The sequence below is a fragment of the Colletotrichum godetiae genome (genome assembly GCF_030913485.1).
Source record: "Colletotrichum godetiae strain CBS 193.32 chromosome Unknown BDP55scaffold_23, whole genome shotgun sequence".
In the NCBI taxonomy this organism is placed as follows: domain Eukaryota; kingdom Fungi; phylum Ascomycota; class Sordariomycetes; order Glomerellales; family Glomerellaceae; genus Colletotrichum; species Colletotrichum godetiae.
The window spans coordinates 487035-503245 of NW_026851271.1; the positions used below are offsets into that span (position 1 = coordinate 487035).

Here is a 16211-nt window from a genome sequence, read left to right on the forward strand (position 1 = left end):
GACTGCAGTGATTCGTATCGTGGCGGATGGGGTGAATGTTGATCGTGGGTGTCGGGTGCCGTGGGGATACCCTCGTCTGGAATTTTCCGACTCGCGGGGTTCGATGATCAGGCCGTTCTGCAGCAAGGCAGGTCGTACGGCGCAGGCGCAGGTTCTGGTAAGGTCTTTGGAGGGGAAAGGAGTCGATACACTACGATGGATGCAGCAGCACCAAGAGAGAGAAGGCTGCAGAAGCAGTGGGGTAAGGGAAATAAAATAAAGATAAAAAAAGGAAAAAGAGCTGTCCTGTTCTGTTCGGTTCGGGATGCTTGGGTCGAGAGTTTCGATCCGGCTCCAACTGGCGTTGACGATCGCCAACCTGGGTCAAGGATGCAGGTGGTGGCTCGTTGGCTTTGGTGAGGCTGTAGAGGCAGGACTGGAAAGAAGGCAATGCGCTGTCAGCTTTTGGGGTGGACGGCGACGGATGAAGAGGCGATGATGAGGGCGGCGGGCAGGGATTCGACGAGCGTCCAGTACGGAGTATGGGTGAGTGAGCGAGTGTGGTGGTGTGCCAAAGGTGGCCCTACGGGACTCGGAGAGGATGAAGGCAGAAAAGTCGGGGACGGCGGCGTGAGGTGAGTGGTCGGAGGAGGAGGAGGAGGTTGCGTAAGGTTGTGAGTGGTGGTGAAGCGTGGAAGTGGATGTGGAGGGGAGGTTCTAGAAAAAAACCGGGCAGTTCGCAGAGGGCAGCGAATGACGGGGGGTTGCGTGCGGAGGGAGGACCCGGTGTCATTGGCCGGGCCGAGAGACGGTGCCACGGGTCCTTTTTGCGATTCGGAGCTGGCAATTCAAGACAGATACTAATAGATACACGTACCTTTTCAAAGTGTTTCAGGGGGTACTTTACCAACAAAGATCCGGGAGTCAGATTGAGGATGAACACTTCTCGAAGCGTTGAAATAGTTATTTCAGAGCAATATTGCGGCAAAGAGGACACGAAGCCTGGTTGAGAATGGCCTGGTGTTTGCAAATACTTAGGTAACTGTCACCAGTCCTCGAGGATTCTCTGCACGGCCAGAACTGGGGCAGGCGGGAACAGCAATTGGCTACGATTCGGCGAGCAGCCGGTGTTTGCAGGGGCCAATTCAAACATTCAAACCCAACCCAGCTTCCATCTACGAAGTAATACCTAGTACACAACGTTGACCCATTAACCTGCCGTGCACCAGTCATCACTGACGTCGCAACGTGGGCTGTGCTGTAAGGGTGCCCGAGGATGCGGTGAGGCGCTAGACGCGGGTGAGAACTGTGGGTGATGCGGATAGATCGATGCAACGACTTGTGATAGCCTCATTCCCTCAGCCTCTCAAGTGGACTCCTTGCCCTACCTGCTGGGGTAAACCACGAAGAGGTGATGGTGTTCATGAAGGAAGAAGGTATTCACAAAAACTCGAGGTGCACAGAAACCCAGGGTCCTCCTATCTTATCCTCATCTCAAGGTTCGTTATCTGATTGCTTACCTCATCTAACGACAGACGGCACCCGTAAACTCAAGGCACAAGCCGGTCCCTGATCCATTCATACTCGGCGCTGAGGTGAGCTCATTGCCTGATTTGAATTAGCCTTCTCTCTTCTCTGATCGCCGAGTTCATCAAATCATCTCGGGCATGAAATCTCGCTGGCCACGGGTGCCTCTCAAGAACCCGAACGAAGCGGCCGAATTTCAGCTTAGCCAGAAGCTGTAACACACGCCGAGGCAGGTGAGCTTCGGGAGAGCCGGTGTCTTATGAATCGGGTCTTTGCTCCCTGGGCGGCTAGACAACCGAAGGTATCGAAATTGGAAGCCACACCACGGTTGTACGGATACACTAAACTCTGTGACCTCCACCTTCTAGAAAACTCGGCTTTCGCTCAGTCCACTCAGTCTAGTCAAACTCACAGTCTTCGGTACTTCACTTAACTTAGGTAAGCAACGTCTAGCCCCCGATTGCATCATCCACTCCCGCCGCCTTCGGCCCCGAATTGCCTTTCCCTCGCTGCAAGTCCTGTCTCCGTCGCAACTAAACTGAACTGCATCCAGCACATCCAGCACCTGCCCATACGCTCCAAGCACCACCAGCACCCCGCCCCTGCCCGCTGCATTGCGACACTTTGCCTGACAAATAACCCCCCCACCAGAGTCCCTCCGCTCCCTCCTGCATTTATTATATCATCGCCCTCTGCCCCTCCTTCTTGCCTACCCCCCTTCCCTTCTCGAAATGGCATCACTATTCAGACGTCTCTTCTCCTCATCCCAGACATCACCAGCAAACATGGCCGCCACTAAGCAAAAGGTTCAGTCCCTCATTGATGACAACAAGGTCGTCGTCTTTTCAAAGTCCTACTGCCCCTACTGCCGCGCCACAAAGTCCGTCCTCGACGAGATCAACGCCGATTACACCGTCCTCGAGCTCGACCAGATTGGTATGTTCCTACCTTTATGATCTACTGATCTACCCAGAACATCCCAACCCCGAACACCATGCTAATAGCAATCACCAGACGACGGCAACGCCATCCAGGACGCCCTCCAGGATATCACCGGCCAGCGCACCGTCCCCAACAGCTTCATTGCCCAAAAGCACATTGGCGGCAACTCGGACCTGCAGGGCCTGCTCAAGGGCGGCAAACTCGAGAACCTCCTCAAGGAGGCCGGCGCTCTCAAGGCGTAAGGCTCCCATTCCGTCCTCGGCATAGAGAAAGATCAGAAAGAGGAGGGACAGACAGACAGACACACCCATGATTGAATAGAAACTGGTTGGAAAATCCATACGGCACAGAGCACGCTGACGGGCGCGATATTTCAAATCTTAAGGCCGTCCAAGTTGTAGCTGTTGCTGCGCGAATCTACAACCCGTGTTTGAAGGAGGCTGGAATTGACGGATTATATATACCACGAGCTTAAAGGCATAAAGATAGGTGCTTAAAGTCTCGAAATACAAGTTTCCAAAAAAATTTAAAAAAAATAGGACCCTCTTTTGCGAGTGCCTCTTACATGTGTTGTACATTTTGAGCCGTGGCTTTTTCTCAACTAATTCTACACTGGTATTTCCGTTTCCCATCTTTACACAACCTGCGCGGCAACAGTGCCAACAGGCCTCTCGACAAACTCCATGACACCGTCAATGATGCTCTCCCTTGCCGGCGGGGACGCAACCTTGCTGCCCGCAAGCCAGTTGAGCCACAACAATCTCGACACGCGCTCATCCTGTACCTTGCCAACGCTCTGTCTCCCCATGCTCCGGCCATCATCAAAGACGACCTCAAGCTGGCCCTTCTCGTCGCGGCAGAGCAGCAGCTCCTTGTTCTTCTGTACCTTGCCACGGTTAAACAGCCTCTTGAACTCCTTCATCGCCTCCCCAAACTCCTCATCGCCATACGCCTCCTTGTCGGCAGACGACCGCGCCGTGATAGCCCGCACGAACCCGTCGCGGAGGTGAGGGAAATCGGTATCGCGCACAGGAACGATGCGGAACGCGCTGCGGGTGCCAACCTCCTGCAACAGCGCCGTCCACGTCTCCTCGCCCTCGACGGGGTCAAACAGCTTCTGCTTGAGATCGTCGCGCTCCGAGGGGACGAGCGTCGTCGCGATGGGGTTGATCTTCTTGGTGAGATAGTGCTGCAACTTCGCGACGTCCTGGGTGGCGACGTAGTAGCCCACCATGTATACCTGGATGCTGAGGAAGCTCACGGTGCGGATGCCGAGACCGACGAGGGTGTATTCTACGCCGTCTGACTCCTGTATCGTTGCGGCGATGGGCGCTTCCGGGTCGCGGTGCGTCTTGCTTAGGGAGAGGTCAATGGTCCGCGGGAAGTTGGGCACAGTCTTGTTGCCTGTCGGGACGAGCTCTCTGCCTTCTTCATCGTGGATGACGACCTTGCGCTTGCTTCCGGCCTCGGTGGTGAAGGTCTCAGCCGGCACAGACGAATCAAGCTGGAAGCCGACGCGCTCGTTGCTGCTGCTGCCGCCGCCGTTGTCGCTGCTACCGCCCTCCGCGGCGTTGCGCTTCTTCTCGGCGGCGAGGGCCTTGCGCAGCTTGTTGGCCGTGTAGATAAAGGAGACGATGCCGGCGAGGGCACCGGCGGCGAGGAAGTATGTGCGGTCTCGGTCGTAGTTTGTGCGGGCTTCGCTGAGCTGGCCGAGGTTGAGGCGTTCGACCGGGCGGGACGGCGAGCTGCGCTGGCGAGAGAAGAGGGTGCGGCGACTAGTTCGGACGGGCGGCTGCGGGCGCGGCAGACCCCTGGGCAAGGGCCGGAGAGTGCGTGGTCGGAACATTGGGGTGTCGGGGAAGTAGAGGGCGTTGAAGATGTGTCTAGGTATGTGTGTGAGTCGTGTAGTCGGCGAGAGGGAGAGTGCGCCTTGTGGTTGAATCGGGTAGAAGTCACTTGGTACTATGGACCGTGTGGAGGAACGACAGTCGACAATGGGAAGTGGGCTGATGGAGAATCGAGATTCTTCAGATGGCGCGGGACGTTCGGGCGGGGACAGCCGTCGATGGTGCCGTAGACCCGGGCTTGCTAGTTCGAGTTCGGTGCCGGTCGGGCAGGACGATTCATGGCCTGGTCATGTGGGCAGGTGTAAATTGGTCCAATTCGTTTGATGCTGCGGTATACGAAGTACTGCACAGACTGGCGAGCTGCGAACGTAATGGGGTGTTGGAGGAAGAGGGTCTGATCGTGACGTGAGGCTCGTAAGCGGGAATTGTCAGTGTCAACTGCATGGCAATTGGAGCTCTCCCCATTGGATCCGCCTCAGTGCACATTGCAGCTAAAAAAATGCTCCAAAACTGGTGGCCCAGCGAGAAATTGGAGCACGTCAGCGAGCGAGACACCTGAGTGGCTCGGCGCATGATCGGCCCCTCCGAATGACGTCCTGCGAAAAGTCGTCACGTGCTGGCATCTTCCGTCTCGCTTAGGTAAGTCAAGGCACGTATCCGCACTGTACTGCGGCCTCCCTCAGTTTTGACCGTGGTCTGTGCGGACGTCCTCCGACTCCGCCCCCACCTCCGCCTTTCCGCCTCAGATCGCAGTCCCCTGGACCCAAACGAGGAGACAGCTGCAGTTGCATCTGCTATCTGCGCCATCTGCGAGGTAGAGGTTGGATCTGCTGCGGCTTAAGGGCTAGATTGGGCCATGTTGATGGGTATTCTGATTATTCTCTTTTGTCCGCCCGTCAGATCATGTATACATCCCGAATTCAGATGTGGGATGGGATGTTGGAACCAAAATGTGGTATGCGAATCTGACACGGCACATGCATCCTCCCATCTACTCCATGATAACGGTCTGGGTGCGTCAAAGTCGATAGACACAGTCACGCAAGATGTGGATTTCGTTAGACGTGACAACCTGATTACTGCAACCACAGTGTGCTGAGACTTCCAGGGTTCTGCGCTCAGAGACAACCATTACATCACAACAGGGTTTCCACGTCTGTGATCCGAAAATGTGAAATGGGCGAAGCTGAGTGGTCAGTCGTTTGTGGCCGTCTAAGCGCCCACGCGTGATGGCGTCCAGGATCGTGATGCTATCACGCTGGGCCGTGAAGCCACCGCTCACTCACACACACGTCTGTCTGGCTGTCCGGGTCGTCAGCGTCACTTGGGAATGTGCGTGTGTCTTGCATGCAGACCTCGCAGATGGCTAGACCACGGGAGAGGTATGATTGCGCCGTCGTGATGGTAAAGACGCAGTCTCGTCTTCCTTCCAACTATGCCTACCTAGCACTGCCAGTGAACGCCAACCAGGAGAAGGTAATTCAACCTCGCCCAATGCTGGGCTTTGGTGATGGCCGTCTCAATGACGAATGAGGTGAGACCGAGACAGACGATGGTCCCCGGCGTCTTACGCTCTCCCGCAGACCCTGCACACGTTGTCTTTGGTATGCGAGGGGGATGCTATTCTTGTCCACCACCCACGGGAAGCATGTCTTATTCCCAACTCAATCGGCCTACCCCACTATACCTCGTGTCTCTGGGCTGGGCCATTGAATTCGGGTGCCCGGGAGCAATGTTGACCGACTACCCACGCAAACCGTAGTGAGCTCAGAGCTGCCCTGACGGAAGACGGTAACAGCTTCCTCAACTCGACAATGCCTCCCGCCGCGTGTGAGCGCAGGAGCCGAGTCCCTAAAAGCCAAAAGCTGTGGAAACCCGTCTAAGCCGGCTTGGCATCCCCCCAATGTTCCAGTATTCAAGGGCTTAACACCACGGAGGAAAGAAACTCATCAACGTGGGCCTACACACCGAAGACGCGAACTCGGCGATCGTAGTCACCGATCTCCGACGTCCGACGTCTCTTACAATGCTTGCGGGTGACATGCGGGACATGCCGTCAGACGGATGTGATTGAACGCGTGGTCTTGCGGCCGTCATGCTTTGAAGCGAGTTGCCGGAAGATTACCTTTGCTTTCACGGGTCTTGAGGCATGGATGATCCAGGTGAGAAGATGTCGTAAACGACCGGGGTGGGCGGGAGTGAAACGGTATCAGGTGCAGAGCAGACCAACGACATTGGTCCCAACGTGTCCAACATCCTTGTGCTGAAGTGTACAAAGCATCATGGAAGAAGCCGAGATGGGAACTCAAAAGGGTATTTCGCGAAACAGCAACAGCAAGCTGTCTAGCCTGTCTTGGAGGCGGACCGCATTATAGTCGAGCATCCGAGGCCCTGACATCCCGTCTCATAAGGCAGGGAGGGTGGGAAAAAATTTCATGAGACCGTCATTGAAAGGAAGGAACAACAATCTCAGGCCGAGGACAATGGGGCACAACGGGAGGAAGAGACAGAGACAGAGACAGGCAGCGCGGGGGGCCGCGTCTGTGCCCCGAGATGCAGGAATGGAAATTGAGTGCCCTGAAGACGAAGCTCGAGCTCACGTCCGAGCGTGAGGAAGATGGCGCCACGGGTATCTGCTGGAGATTTGGTCTCCGAGAGGCGAAGGGCGAGGAGTGGCGGCGTTGAGACTCGGATGGACGTTCCTTTGAGGTTGTTGTCAATTGTCAGTTGTTTGATGATCCCCGACGTCAGGGCAACAAGACTAGGTTGGACGTATTCATGCAGACAGGCCGACAAGCTCATCATGTCATGTTTCCCGGTATACCCCAGAATGCCGATGTGGTACTGATTATCTACTGGAGTTTCTGAAGGTAATTTCATTTTGAAGATGATCATCTTCGTCATTACAAGCTTAAGAAGATTAAGTCCTGATTTGGCATCTCTTCTTGTATCTCACAATTCAGGCTGGGAACAAACACACAAAGACAAAGGTGAAAGTAATTAGTTGGACATCACAAAAGAATGCCGCGATTCTAGTTGACAATTTGAAAACCACCCGGCCGGAACTCTGTAAATGAAAGGGACTGAAAAGACGTGCCAGGGGCTGAAGACCTTTCCGTCCTTGACGTAGCGTCAGGTACAAGTGACAGCCTCATTCTCCCTGGCCGGGCCATTCGTGTTATGGTAAATGCCATGGACTTTTTACAAGTACGGTGGATTTGGCGTGAAATGCGGTATCAATGCAATTCATCGAGTAGCGGATGGAATGTATCTTTTTTAGAGTCTCTCCTCTTTCCCGTCGTGTGAAGGACGTAGGTACCTAGGTGCACCGTACTTTGTCAGATTAAGTTAGGTACGCCGCAGTATGAGGCACAGTACCTTAAGGTTCCTATTTGATGGGTCAGGTTTAAGCGAGGATCAAGTACCGTTTTGCCTGCCCATAGGGGCTTGGTGTACATGAACACGCTGTACGACATCAAGTTTGCAGATGCTCCTCTCGCGTTCCCCGCCAGGCATTGTCTCTACTCTCTGAGATTGGCTGTGATTTCGTTACTCGATGCCCTCCAGTACTTCTGTGGGCAGTTCGCAGTGCAAGGCGAGTAAGCACGTAAGGTAAGGTACTTCTAGGTTTGACGTGACCTATCCCATTGCATTAACGCATAGCTCCCTGAGAAAGCGGGACGTTGAATGTGCCCCACGCTCTACGTCGGGGAAACCGTCTCGTCTCCCATGGTCTGGTTTCGAGTATGTCTGTTGATAACTTGATGAGCCAGGCAAACTCAACAAATACGGGTGTCTACAATATACAGAAATGAAGATGTATTTCGTGCGAAAAGTTTTCAAAGAAAAGTAAGACACCTAAGGTACTGGTTGAGAATCATCATCTCTCCTCATCTCCCGTCGCTTTGGGTATTGCTTCGGAACCTCAGGCCTTTGAGTGCCGTCAACCAATGAGAGATTGTGTCATCCTCAAGGAGAAAGGAAGACGTATTGAAGTATCTTCCACACCTCAGTCATATGTAAAGATACTTTGATGACCCCTCTGCTGCTCCTTCTACGGTCCCCTGTCCTGGTCCCGTCACGTCCTTCCTAACTGGCGGAACACAACCTCCTCCATTTGGCTGGTACATGGGCACATGGGTACATAGATACATGATACTTCATCTAGCTGAGTGTGTGACTCTTCGCATTGCCGCTGTTTCTTCCTGCTGCTTCAACAAGTCAAGCATCCTTTTTTCTGCTCGGACTCTGCAATCAAATCGACATCAGCAGAAAACTAAAGGGTGAAAAGCGGATAGACCAGCAGAAGAGGAGAGCGGCAACTGCAGAGCACAAGAGCAGGTCACGCGTCGAAGTTGGTTTCCCGCCAGCCTTACCTCATGACGCCCCAGAGGACCTGGCCGGCTCCATCCGACAACCTTTGGACTCGAATAATACTGTACGGAGTATCCGTACGGATACCTTACTCTCAGAGTCTAAAGTTGGCCCTGACCTGACAAGTGCCACAATCGAAGCCCAACCAGTACCGCCTGCACCGGGGCCCTTCACATCAGTACCTATTCGCAGCAGCGGCAGCAGCACATCGTCAACTTCTTGCTCAACCAGTTGCCCGCGCATCGCATCACATCGCATCGCATCGCAGGTTCCCGGCCCATCAACAGCCGTCAGCCTCCCCCTTCCGACTCCCATCACCGCCGCATCCTCCTTCAGCAATCACAGTTCAACGCAGCAAGCGACACACATTGAGCACCAGAGACATCCAAAAGCAAGGTACCTACCTACCTACACACCTCAGGTCCCAGCGGACCCAGCCCTCTGTCCCCTGGTTTCCAGTTCCAGCCCAGCCCTTCGAGAGCCCAAGGCTCAAGGGTGTCACCTCCCGCTCCCTTTCTCCACAGCTCCAGAGTCACTACTAACAATTCGACTCGAGACAGAGTCCACCTCACACACAAACGCCCGCCCACAAGCTGCGACCAAGGCCGCTTAGGGAATCAGGGTGCTCTAGCCTCACCCCGTCGTCATTGTCACCCGCCCTGTCGGTCACTGTCGCTGCCACCGCCTGCTGCCCACTGCTCAGCACAGCATAGAGCATAGCACAACACAGCATCACTTCAGGCCCTCTTGCTTGCTTTGCTTCGCTTCACTGCGACAGAAAGGGGAGAGACGGTGCTGCAAAACCTGAATCACGATTCACCGTCAACGCAACCACAGCCCACGCACCACCCACTGCCACCCGACGACCCTGTGCCCCGTGGTTACCTTTCACCTTTCATTCTCTCTTCTCTCGCGACGCGAACTCTCGACCTGATCTTTCTCTCCCTCTCGAGTCTCCTCCCATCGACGACACGACTTCAGACCAACTTATCCCAATCGAGAACACAACTCTTTTTCTCTACCCGCCGTCTCCGGCAATAATCCTCATCTCTCCCTGGCAGTCTCGTCTGCTACGAATACTTTTTCCCTTTCTCTCCGTTGCCTTGGCACTCCGTTCCGTCACACAAAATATTACCTCCCGCGCCCTGCCCTGCACCACCAACGCACCAGCACGGGTACTTACTCCTGTACAGCCTGTATAGCCATCCTCCCGTTTACATGCTGAGGCAGTAGTCGACACACACACAAACACACACCAGAGGTACCGGGCTCACAACAGACTTAGCGTCAGCCTGCCTCCTTGTCCCGGCTCCTCCCCCTCCACTGTCGGAGCCTCTCCATTTCCACCTTCCGTGGGTCAGGCGTTAGTGTCAGTATTCCAGTGTTCCATCGGCCTCGTGGGAACTAGTCCATCTTCCCAACCATCGCTCTGGTGACAAATCCCCGCCATTCATTCTGTCAACCTGACGAAACCCGACAACCCTACAAACTACATCGCGACGACAAAAACACCGACGACGCCTACGATTTACGACTCACGACTCGGAATCGCTTGCCGTCACCAACGACCTTTTTCTCCGACCGGGGATCCGAATCCCCCTTCCCCCCTCTCACCGAATTTCACGCGAAACCCACGATCCGCCGACCGTTTGCTCCCTTGCCCGCACATCGCAGCCCATCATCATGAGGCCCGCCGCCCCCTCAATAGAGATCATGGCTGCCCAGTCAGTCACGCCGGACTCGCGATCCTCGTCGTCCACAAACTCGCCGCTCCCTGCCGACAACGAAGAGTCAGACTTCTTCATCGCCGGCAACGATTCGCAATCATCACTTGGCGTCCCCAACATTGAGGACATGCAGGTCAGCGATGATCCATGCCAACCCGCCGTCAACCGGCTCCCTAGCGAGATCCTCATCTCCATCTTCGCCAAGCTCAATAACTCAAACGACCTCTTCAACTGCATGCTGACGTGCAAGCGATGGGCTAAGAACTCCGTCGATTTGCTGTGGCATCGCCCCGCCTGCACAAACTGGAAGAATCACTCGTCCATTTGCCTGACTCTGCAACTTGAAACGCCCTTCTTCGCATACCGCGACTTCATCAAGCGTCTCAACCTCGCTGCTGGTGGTCTCGCAGATAAAATCAGCGATGGCAGTGTCATGCCTCTATCCGTGTGCACTCGCGTCGAGAGACTCACCCTGACCAACTGCCGAAACCTCACCGACCAGGGCTTGACCAAGTTGGTGGAAAACAGCTCCTCGTTGCTTGCCCTTGATATCTCGGGCGACGAGCACATCACAGACGTCTCTATCTTGACCATCGCCGAGCACTGCAAAAGGTTACAGGGTCTCAACATCTCTGGCTGCCGCTTGATCACCAACGACAGCATGATGCAGCTTGCTGAGAACTGCCGGTTTATCAAGAGGGTATGTTGATTCTTCCCTTTCTTTGCTCCTTTGCCTGTTGTTCTCCCTGCAGCCTGGCCCGTATGCGCCTGGCGCTTGGCTTGGAGGCCCCCGCATTGTGCTTTGGAAAATCACTGACATGACTCTTCTCCCCGAAGCTCAAACTCAACGATTGTGCCCAGCTGCAAGACAACGCCATCCTTGCATTTGCCGAGAACTGCCCGAATATCCTCGAAATCGACTTGCACCAGTGTGCACAGATTGGCAATGAGCCCATCACTGCCCTCATTGCCAAGGGCCAGTCCCTCCGCGAGCTGCGGCTGGCAGGCTGTGAACTCATCGACGACAGCGCCTTCTTGACTTTGCCCCCGGCCAAGACATACGATCACCTGCGCATTCTTGACTTGACGTCTTGCGCAAGGCTCACGGATCAGTCTGTACAAAAGATTATTGATTCTGCCCCGCGTCTTCGGAATCTGGTGCTGGCCAAGTGCCGCAACATCACCGACGTTGCTGTCAATGCCATTTCAAAACTCGGAAAGAACCTGCATTACTTGCATCTTGGTCACTGTAACCACATCACCGACGAGGCTGTGAAACGACTTGTGCAGCAGTGCAATCGTATACGGTACATTGATCTCGGGTGCTGCACCAACCTCACAGACGACTCCGTCACCAAACTGGCACAGCTTCCCAAGCTCAAGAGAATCGGTCTCGTTAAGTGCAGTAGTATTACCGACGAGTCCGTGTTTGCTCTCGCTCGCGCCAACCATCGTCCCCGGGCACGCCGCGATGCGCATGGTAATATTGACGAATACTACTCGTCCAGCCTCGAAAGAGTACATCTCAGCTACTGCACCAATCTTACACTCAAGGCATGTTATCACTCCAGCAGATTGATCGAGTCCACATGCTAACATTGCTCCAGAGTATCATCAAGTTGCTCAACTACTGCCCACGCTTGACCCATCTCAGTCTGACAGGGGTGACTGCCTTCCTGAGAGAGGAATTCGCCGAATTCTGTAGACCTCCTCCACCTGGTATGACATATTCAGTTCCTCATTGTTGGTAGACAGGTAATCTAACAAGACACAGAATTCACGGACCACCAGCGAGGCGTCTTTTGTGTATTCTCTGGCGTCGGCGTCACAAAGCTCCGCGACTACCTCAACACTTCCCCCGAATACGAAGGTCTTCGCGACTCGCCCGGTCCCCGATTCCCGGGTCTCTCGAGCTTCCCAGCACGTCGGCCTGCGGATCCCCTTGCAACGGCCGGACACGCCGGACAGACCAATGGGGATGCCGAAATTGACGAGGCGGAGGTTCCTGAGGACGACGAGTTCGAGGGTCTTGACGGCAGTGAAATGGCAGTGGACGGCCAGCCCTTGTTGGCACAAAACCTTGTGAACGGCAATGCCCAAAACGGCGTTCCTCCGCCCCCGCCGAATCATGTGCCTCCGGCCGGCGCAGTGCCTATGTTCGCCCAGCCGCTTGGACAGGCTCCCTTGCTGTTCAGCCCTACAAGCCCCAGCTTTCCGCAGTCAACTCGTTCACCAACGGCCGGGGGCCCGGCAAATCACCCGCCGCCTTTGGTCATCTCCAGCCACTACTCCCCGACAAGTGCCGGACCCAGCACATCCACGGCGAACGCACTTTCGCCGCAAGGTACCAATCTGGGCTTCCCCGCATACACAAACCGGAGACCTGCACCCCTTGGCGCTAGTACGGCATCTATGGAGGCGTCAATGTTAAGCCCGGTTTCCCATCGTAGCCGACCGGCGAGCGTCATCTCCATGGAGGCATCTATGCTGGGACCTCTAGACCCAGACATGATTGAGCCTACCACGCCAAATGGGCAACAGCAGCATTGATAAACGGGAGGGCACTAAAGCAGGCTCGTATATCCTTCGGGGAAGCGGTTGGAGACTATGATACGCTGGCATGAGATACGCAACGACAATATACCCAGGAGCGCGCGGGAAACATCGGTACATAGAAGGTTGGAACAGGCAAGGTGTCGATTACCCTTTTTCAGCTTGGTTGGGCCTTTTTGGGTCCATGTAGGTAGCCCTTTTGGCATTGTATGGTAGCGGGGGAAGGGACGCGTGCGATAAGCGCAAGGGGATCTCGTGGATGGTTGTGCTTGGTTGTGGCACTTTGGGCAGTTCTAGGCTTGAGACCCAGGACTCGTCGCACAAAGTTGGCCGATGGCGCCAATTTCCCACTGGCCTGTTAGTCGGTTGGTAGACTTATGGGTTTTCCATTTCCCTTTGTCCTCTCTGAGATTTGGAGCAATACGGCATACCTTACTGTAGGAGATTCGGTTAGGTTAGTTCGGCCTCCAGGCCACGGTATCAAATTAGCAAAGCATTGGCATGGAATTAAACAATTGTTCGGACTAATCAGCTTGAGAGTTCCTTTCGAAAGATGATGGGGTGGCTTTTGTCCCAACAGAGTTGCACATGCACATATTGAAGAATGGCGCTGAAAAAGTTGTAAACTCAGTGGAAGAATCCCAGATTTTGCCTCGCTGTCTATGCTGCCTAGCTATCCGTTGTAATGGGAATGTAAACCATTTTACTCCTGACGCCTGTGTCAAGGTACATCGCTTTACGCCTTTTCAAGAGCGTCGTCCATCCATCCATCCATTCCCCCTTGACTTTCATCACCAGAAACCAGGAATGATCGGTCCACCATCCACAGCCGACTCTGCCAGCTTCTTAGCCACGAAGCAGTGCACCAGATCCCTCGACGCCAAGGCATCTTCCAGACTGTCGTGACCGATCCTACCCGTTTGAATGTCACGACCAAGCATCTCGGATGTCAGCGCCTTGAGGGAGAGCCCACCAGTCTTGCGCTTCTGGGGCTTCTTCTCGGCGGGGCCTCCTCCTTCCTCGGCCTTTTCCGAGTCTTTGGGTTTATCAAAGGAGATGAGATCTTCTTCCTCCAGTTTGACACCGCCATCATCAGCAGCGGCCTCGGCAGCGGCCTCGGCAGCAACCCTCTCAGCCTCCTTATTGGCTCTCTCCTCATCCGCTTCCAGCCTCTCAATTTCGGCCCGGACGTTAGTAGCGAGGATCAAAGAGTCCACCACCTTTGTGTGAATCCAACGCAGCGAGGCGAGGTCGTTGTGAACGGCATGTCCGACGACAACGGTCTCGGCGCTCACCCACTCCCACACCGCGGCTCGGACGTTGGCCAGCCCGCCGGTGATGCACTTGCCTTTTGATTTCGCAGCCTCCATGTCTGGGCGGGAGACGCCCGAGTACCGCGTGTTGTAGTGCGCCATGCGAACCTGGGGGTAGACGAGGCTGTCGAGGAGAATCTCCGAGGTGAAGTAGTCGACGAGGGTGACGCGGATGAGCTCGGATTCGCCGTCGTAGGCGACGCCCATCTCGCAGTCCATGGCGACGGCACGGCGCGGCACTCTTTGGCTGGGCGACACCGTGTCGATTCCTACGTTCAGGAGAGCATGGGCCGGGGTCTTATGGTATTGGTGACGGGCGTGGACTTCGCCCGAGGGGTAGGTCCGGACGAGGTGCTCTGGGGCGTACGTGCAGCCTGGCTCAGACACGTGAACTCTACAGCAGTTCCAGCGCTGTATGCGTTAGCTAGGTTGATTTAACGAAATGAAAAGGAGTGAGAGTACCATGTTGATGACGCGGCCGGTGTGGTACTGACACTTGAGGACCGGCTTTGCGGGCTTCTCGTCCGCCTTAGCGCCCTCAGGCTCCTCGTCGGCCATGGAAGAAGATCTGGTGAACGTCTTGGTCTTTGGCTGGGCGGATGAGGACTTGACGTCGGCCATGGAAGAAGATCTGGTGAACGTCTTGGTCTTTGGCTGGGCGGATGAGGACTTGACGTCGGCTTGAGAACCCTTCCCAATCGAATTAAATTTGTTCCTGTTGTTGGAGCCTGCCTTTGGAGTCAGCATTGCGATGGCGATGGTGATGGTGAGGGAGAAGAGACGCCGATGGACAAATACTCACAGCGAAGGTTGCATCTGAGGCATCGCTTCTTATCGTCGATATCTCTCTCAGAAAGTGGGTTGAGGATGAAGCCACTCTTAACGAGGACATCTTTCCGGTGGGCCATTGATCGGAGGTGGTATAGATAGCTCTGGGTTGGCTCGATGACGAGAGACGGGGACCCGTATGGGTTCTGGGGTCGCTGGTAGAAAGCCATCGTGATTGATGGCCTTGCAACCGACGATGTCGTATGGTTTGTTTGTTTGTGGTGTTGTGGTGCGTGTATGGGATATTATATCGTTGCGGGTGGTGATTCATGAGGCTGCGTCAATGAGCCTCTAACGTGAAAATAGTGAGGAATGGTCGGTGGTTGAGGTGGTGACGAAAGAGCGTCGACCAGACGCGACTCCCAGTCTTGGAAGAATCAGAAAATGAATCAGTCGCTTCCTACAGGTGAGGGTTGAATCTGAAATGGGAAGGGAGAAGGTGAGATTATGATGCGGCAGCGGCGAAGATGAGAGGTGAAGTGAAGTGAAAGTTCAGCGGCAGGCAGCGGAGGGTTCTTGCAGCCGACTGTCTCTCCTCTCAGGTTCGAGCGCCCCGTTCGGCCGTTTGCTCTCTTCCACGAGCGGCCCGTATATCCGTCGTTTTCTGCCTCTTTCTGTCTACTTCCTTCTCTACTCTTTTTATCCTGTTGGTTCACGCTGTTTCCTGTCGTATTTCCATTTCCTGGTGAGGCAGACAGACGATGGTTTTGGGGAACTCACCGGCCCCACTTTGGCTACATGGCCCGGTGACAGGATGATATCACCAAGGTAAATAAGAGGCCTGCTTGTTATGTTGGGAATGTGTTGTATTCTACTTCCAACATCTCCGCTGCTATACTCAGCCTCAGAGGCCGATCATGAGGCCCAATCGTGAGAGGGTTGGGTTGGCGTGTTGGTAGACGCTGGCTACTAAGGTATTGAGCACGTCACAGGTGAGGGACCGAAAGCTGCACCAGTGATGACCACAGCTAACCTGCCGCGTTAAACCGTGGTTGCCTGCTACAAAACTGCCCAGTCATACGACTCCAAGCCAAATGAATCAGTTTGATGCATTGCCCCTTCGTGGGTCGTATGTGGTGGACGGTGTTCGTAGTAGCTCAATAAAGGGAAGAAGGATAGGT

At 54.8% G+C, this 16211-nt stretch overlaps 5 protein-coding genes across 5 annotated transcripts; 2 read left to right on the plus strand and 3 right to left on the minus strand.

Moving 5' to 3' along the window:
• The first annotated feature begins 1971 nt into the window (after window positions 1–1971).
• On the plus strand, window positions 1972–2986 carry BDP55DRAFT_665624 (glutaredoxin). Its single transcript, XM_060575053.1, has 2 exons — window positions 1972–2442; window positions 2521–2986. The coding sequence occupies exons 1-2, from the start codon at window positions 2238–2240 to the stop codon at window positions 2688–2690; spliced, it is 375 nt and encodes a 124-aa protein (XP_060429037.1). The 5' UTR covers window positions 1972–2237; the 3' UTR covers window positions 2691–2986.
• BDP55DRAFT_665626 (chalcone-flavanone isomerase) lies at window positions 2987–4762 on the minus strand. The gene has a single exon (XM_060575054.1). It carries the CDS (start codon window positions 4292–4294, stop codon window positions 3083–3085), a length of 1212 nt encoding a protein of 403 aa, XP_060429038.1. The 5' UTR covers window positions 4295–4762; the 3' UTR covers window positions 2987–3082.
• A 3798-nt stretch (window positions 4763–8560) lies between these two features.
• On the minus strand, window positions 8561–9402 carry BDP55DRAFT_632672 (uncharacterized protein; the record flags this gene model as incomplete). The annotated part of the gene is made up of 5 exons (XM_060572454.1): window positions 8561–8617; window positions 8672–8731; window positions 8757–8999; window positions 9086–9204; window positions 9246–9402. The coding sequence occupies 5 exons, from the start codon at window positions 9400–9402 to the stop codon at window positions 8561–8563; spliced, it is 636 nt and encodes a 211-aa protein (XP_060429039.1).
• Window positions 9403–10352: 950 nt separating this feature from the next.
• On the plus strand, window positions 10353–12946 carry BDP55DRAFT_694390 (F-box domain-containing protein; the record flags this gene model as incomplete). The annotated part of the gene is made up of 4 exons (XM_060577350.1): window positions 10353–11096; window positions 11234–11950; window positions 12004–12115; window positions 12171–12946. 4 exons carry the CDS (start codon window positions 10353–10355, stop codon window positions 12944–12946), a joined length of 2349 nt encoding a protein of 782 aa, XP_060429040.1.
• Window positions 12947–13740: 794 nt separating this feature from the next.
• On the minus strand, window positions 13741–15260 carry BDP55DRAFT_553421 (uncharacterized protein; the record flags this gene model as incomplete). The annotated part of the gene is made up of 4 exons (XM_060569286.1): window positions 13741–14673; window positions 14725–14808; window positions 14875–14990; window positions 15065–15260. 4 exons carry the CDS (start codon window positions 15258–15260, stop codon window positions 13741–13743), a joined length of 1329 nt encoding a protein of 442 aa, XP_060429041.1.
• Window positions 15261–16211: the final 951 nt, after the last annotated feature.

Bases quoted from the DNA above. Each gene is read 5' to 3' on its own strand.
- BDP55DRAFT_665624 (XM_060575053.1), top strand. From the start codon at position 2,238: ATGGCATCACTATTCAGACGTCTCTTCTCCTCATCCCAGACATCACCA. The intron at 2,443-2,520 runs GTATGTTCCTAC...AGCAATCACCAG, and splicing joins CCTCGAGCTCGACCAGATTG to ACGACGGCAACGCCATCCAG.
- BDP55DRAFT_665626 (XM_060575054.1), bottom strand. From the start codon at position 4,294: ATGTTCCGACCACGCACTCTCCGGCCCTTGCCCAGGGGTCTGCCGCGC.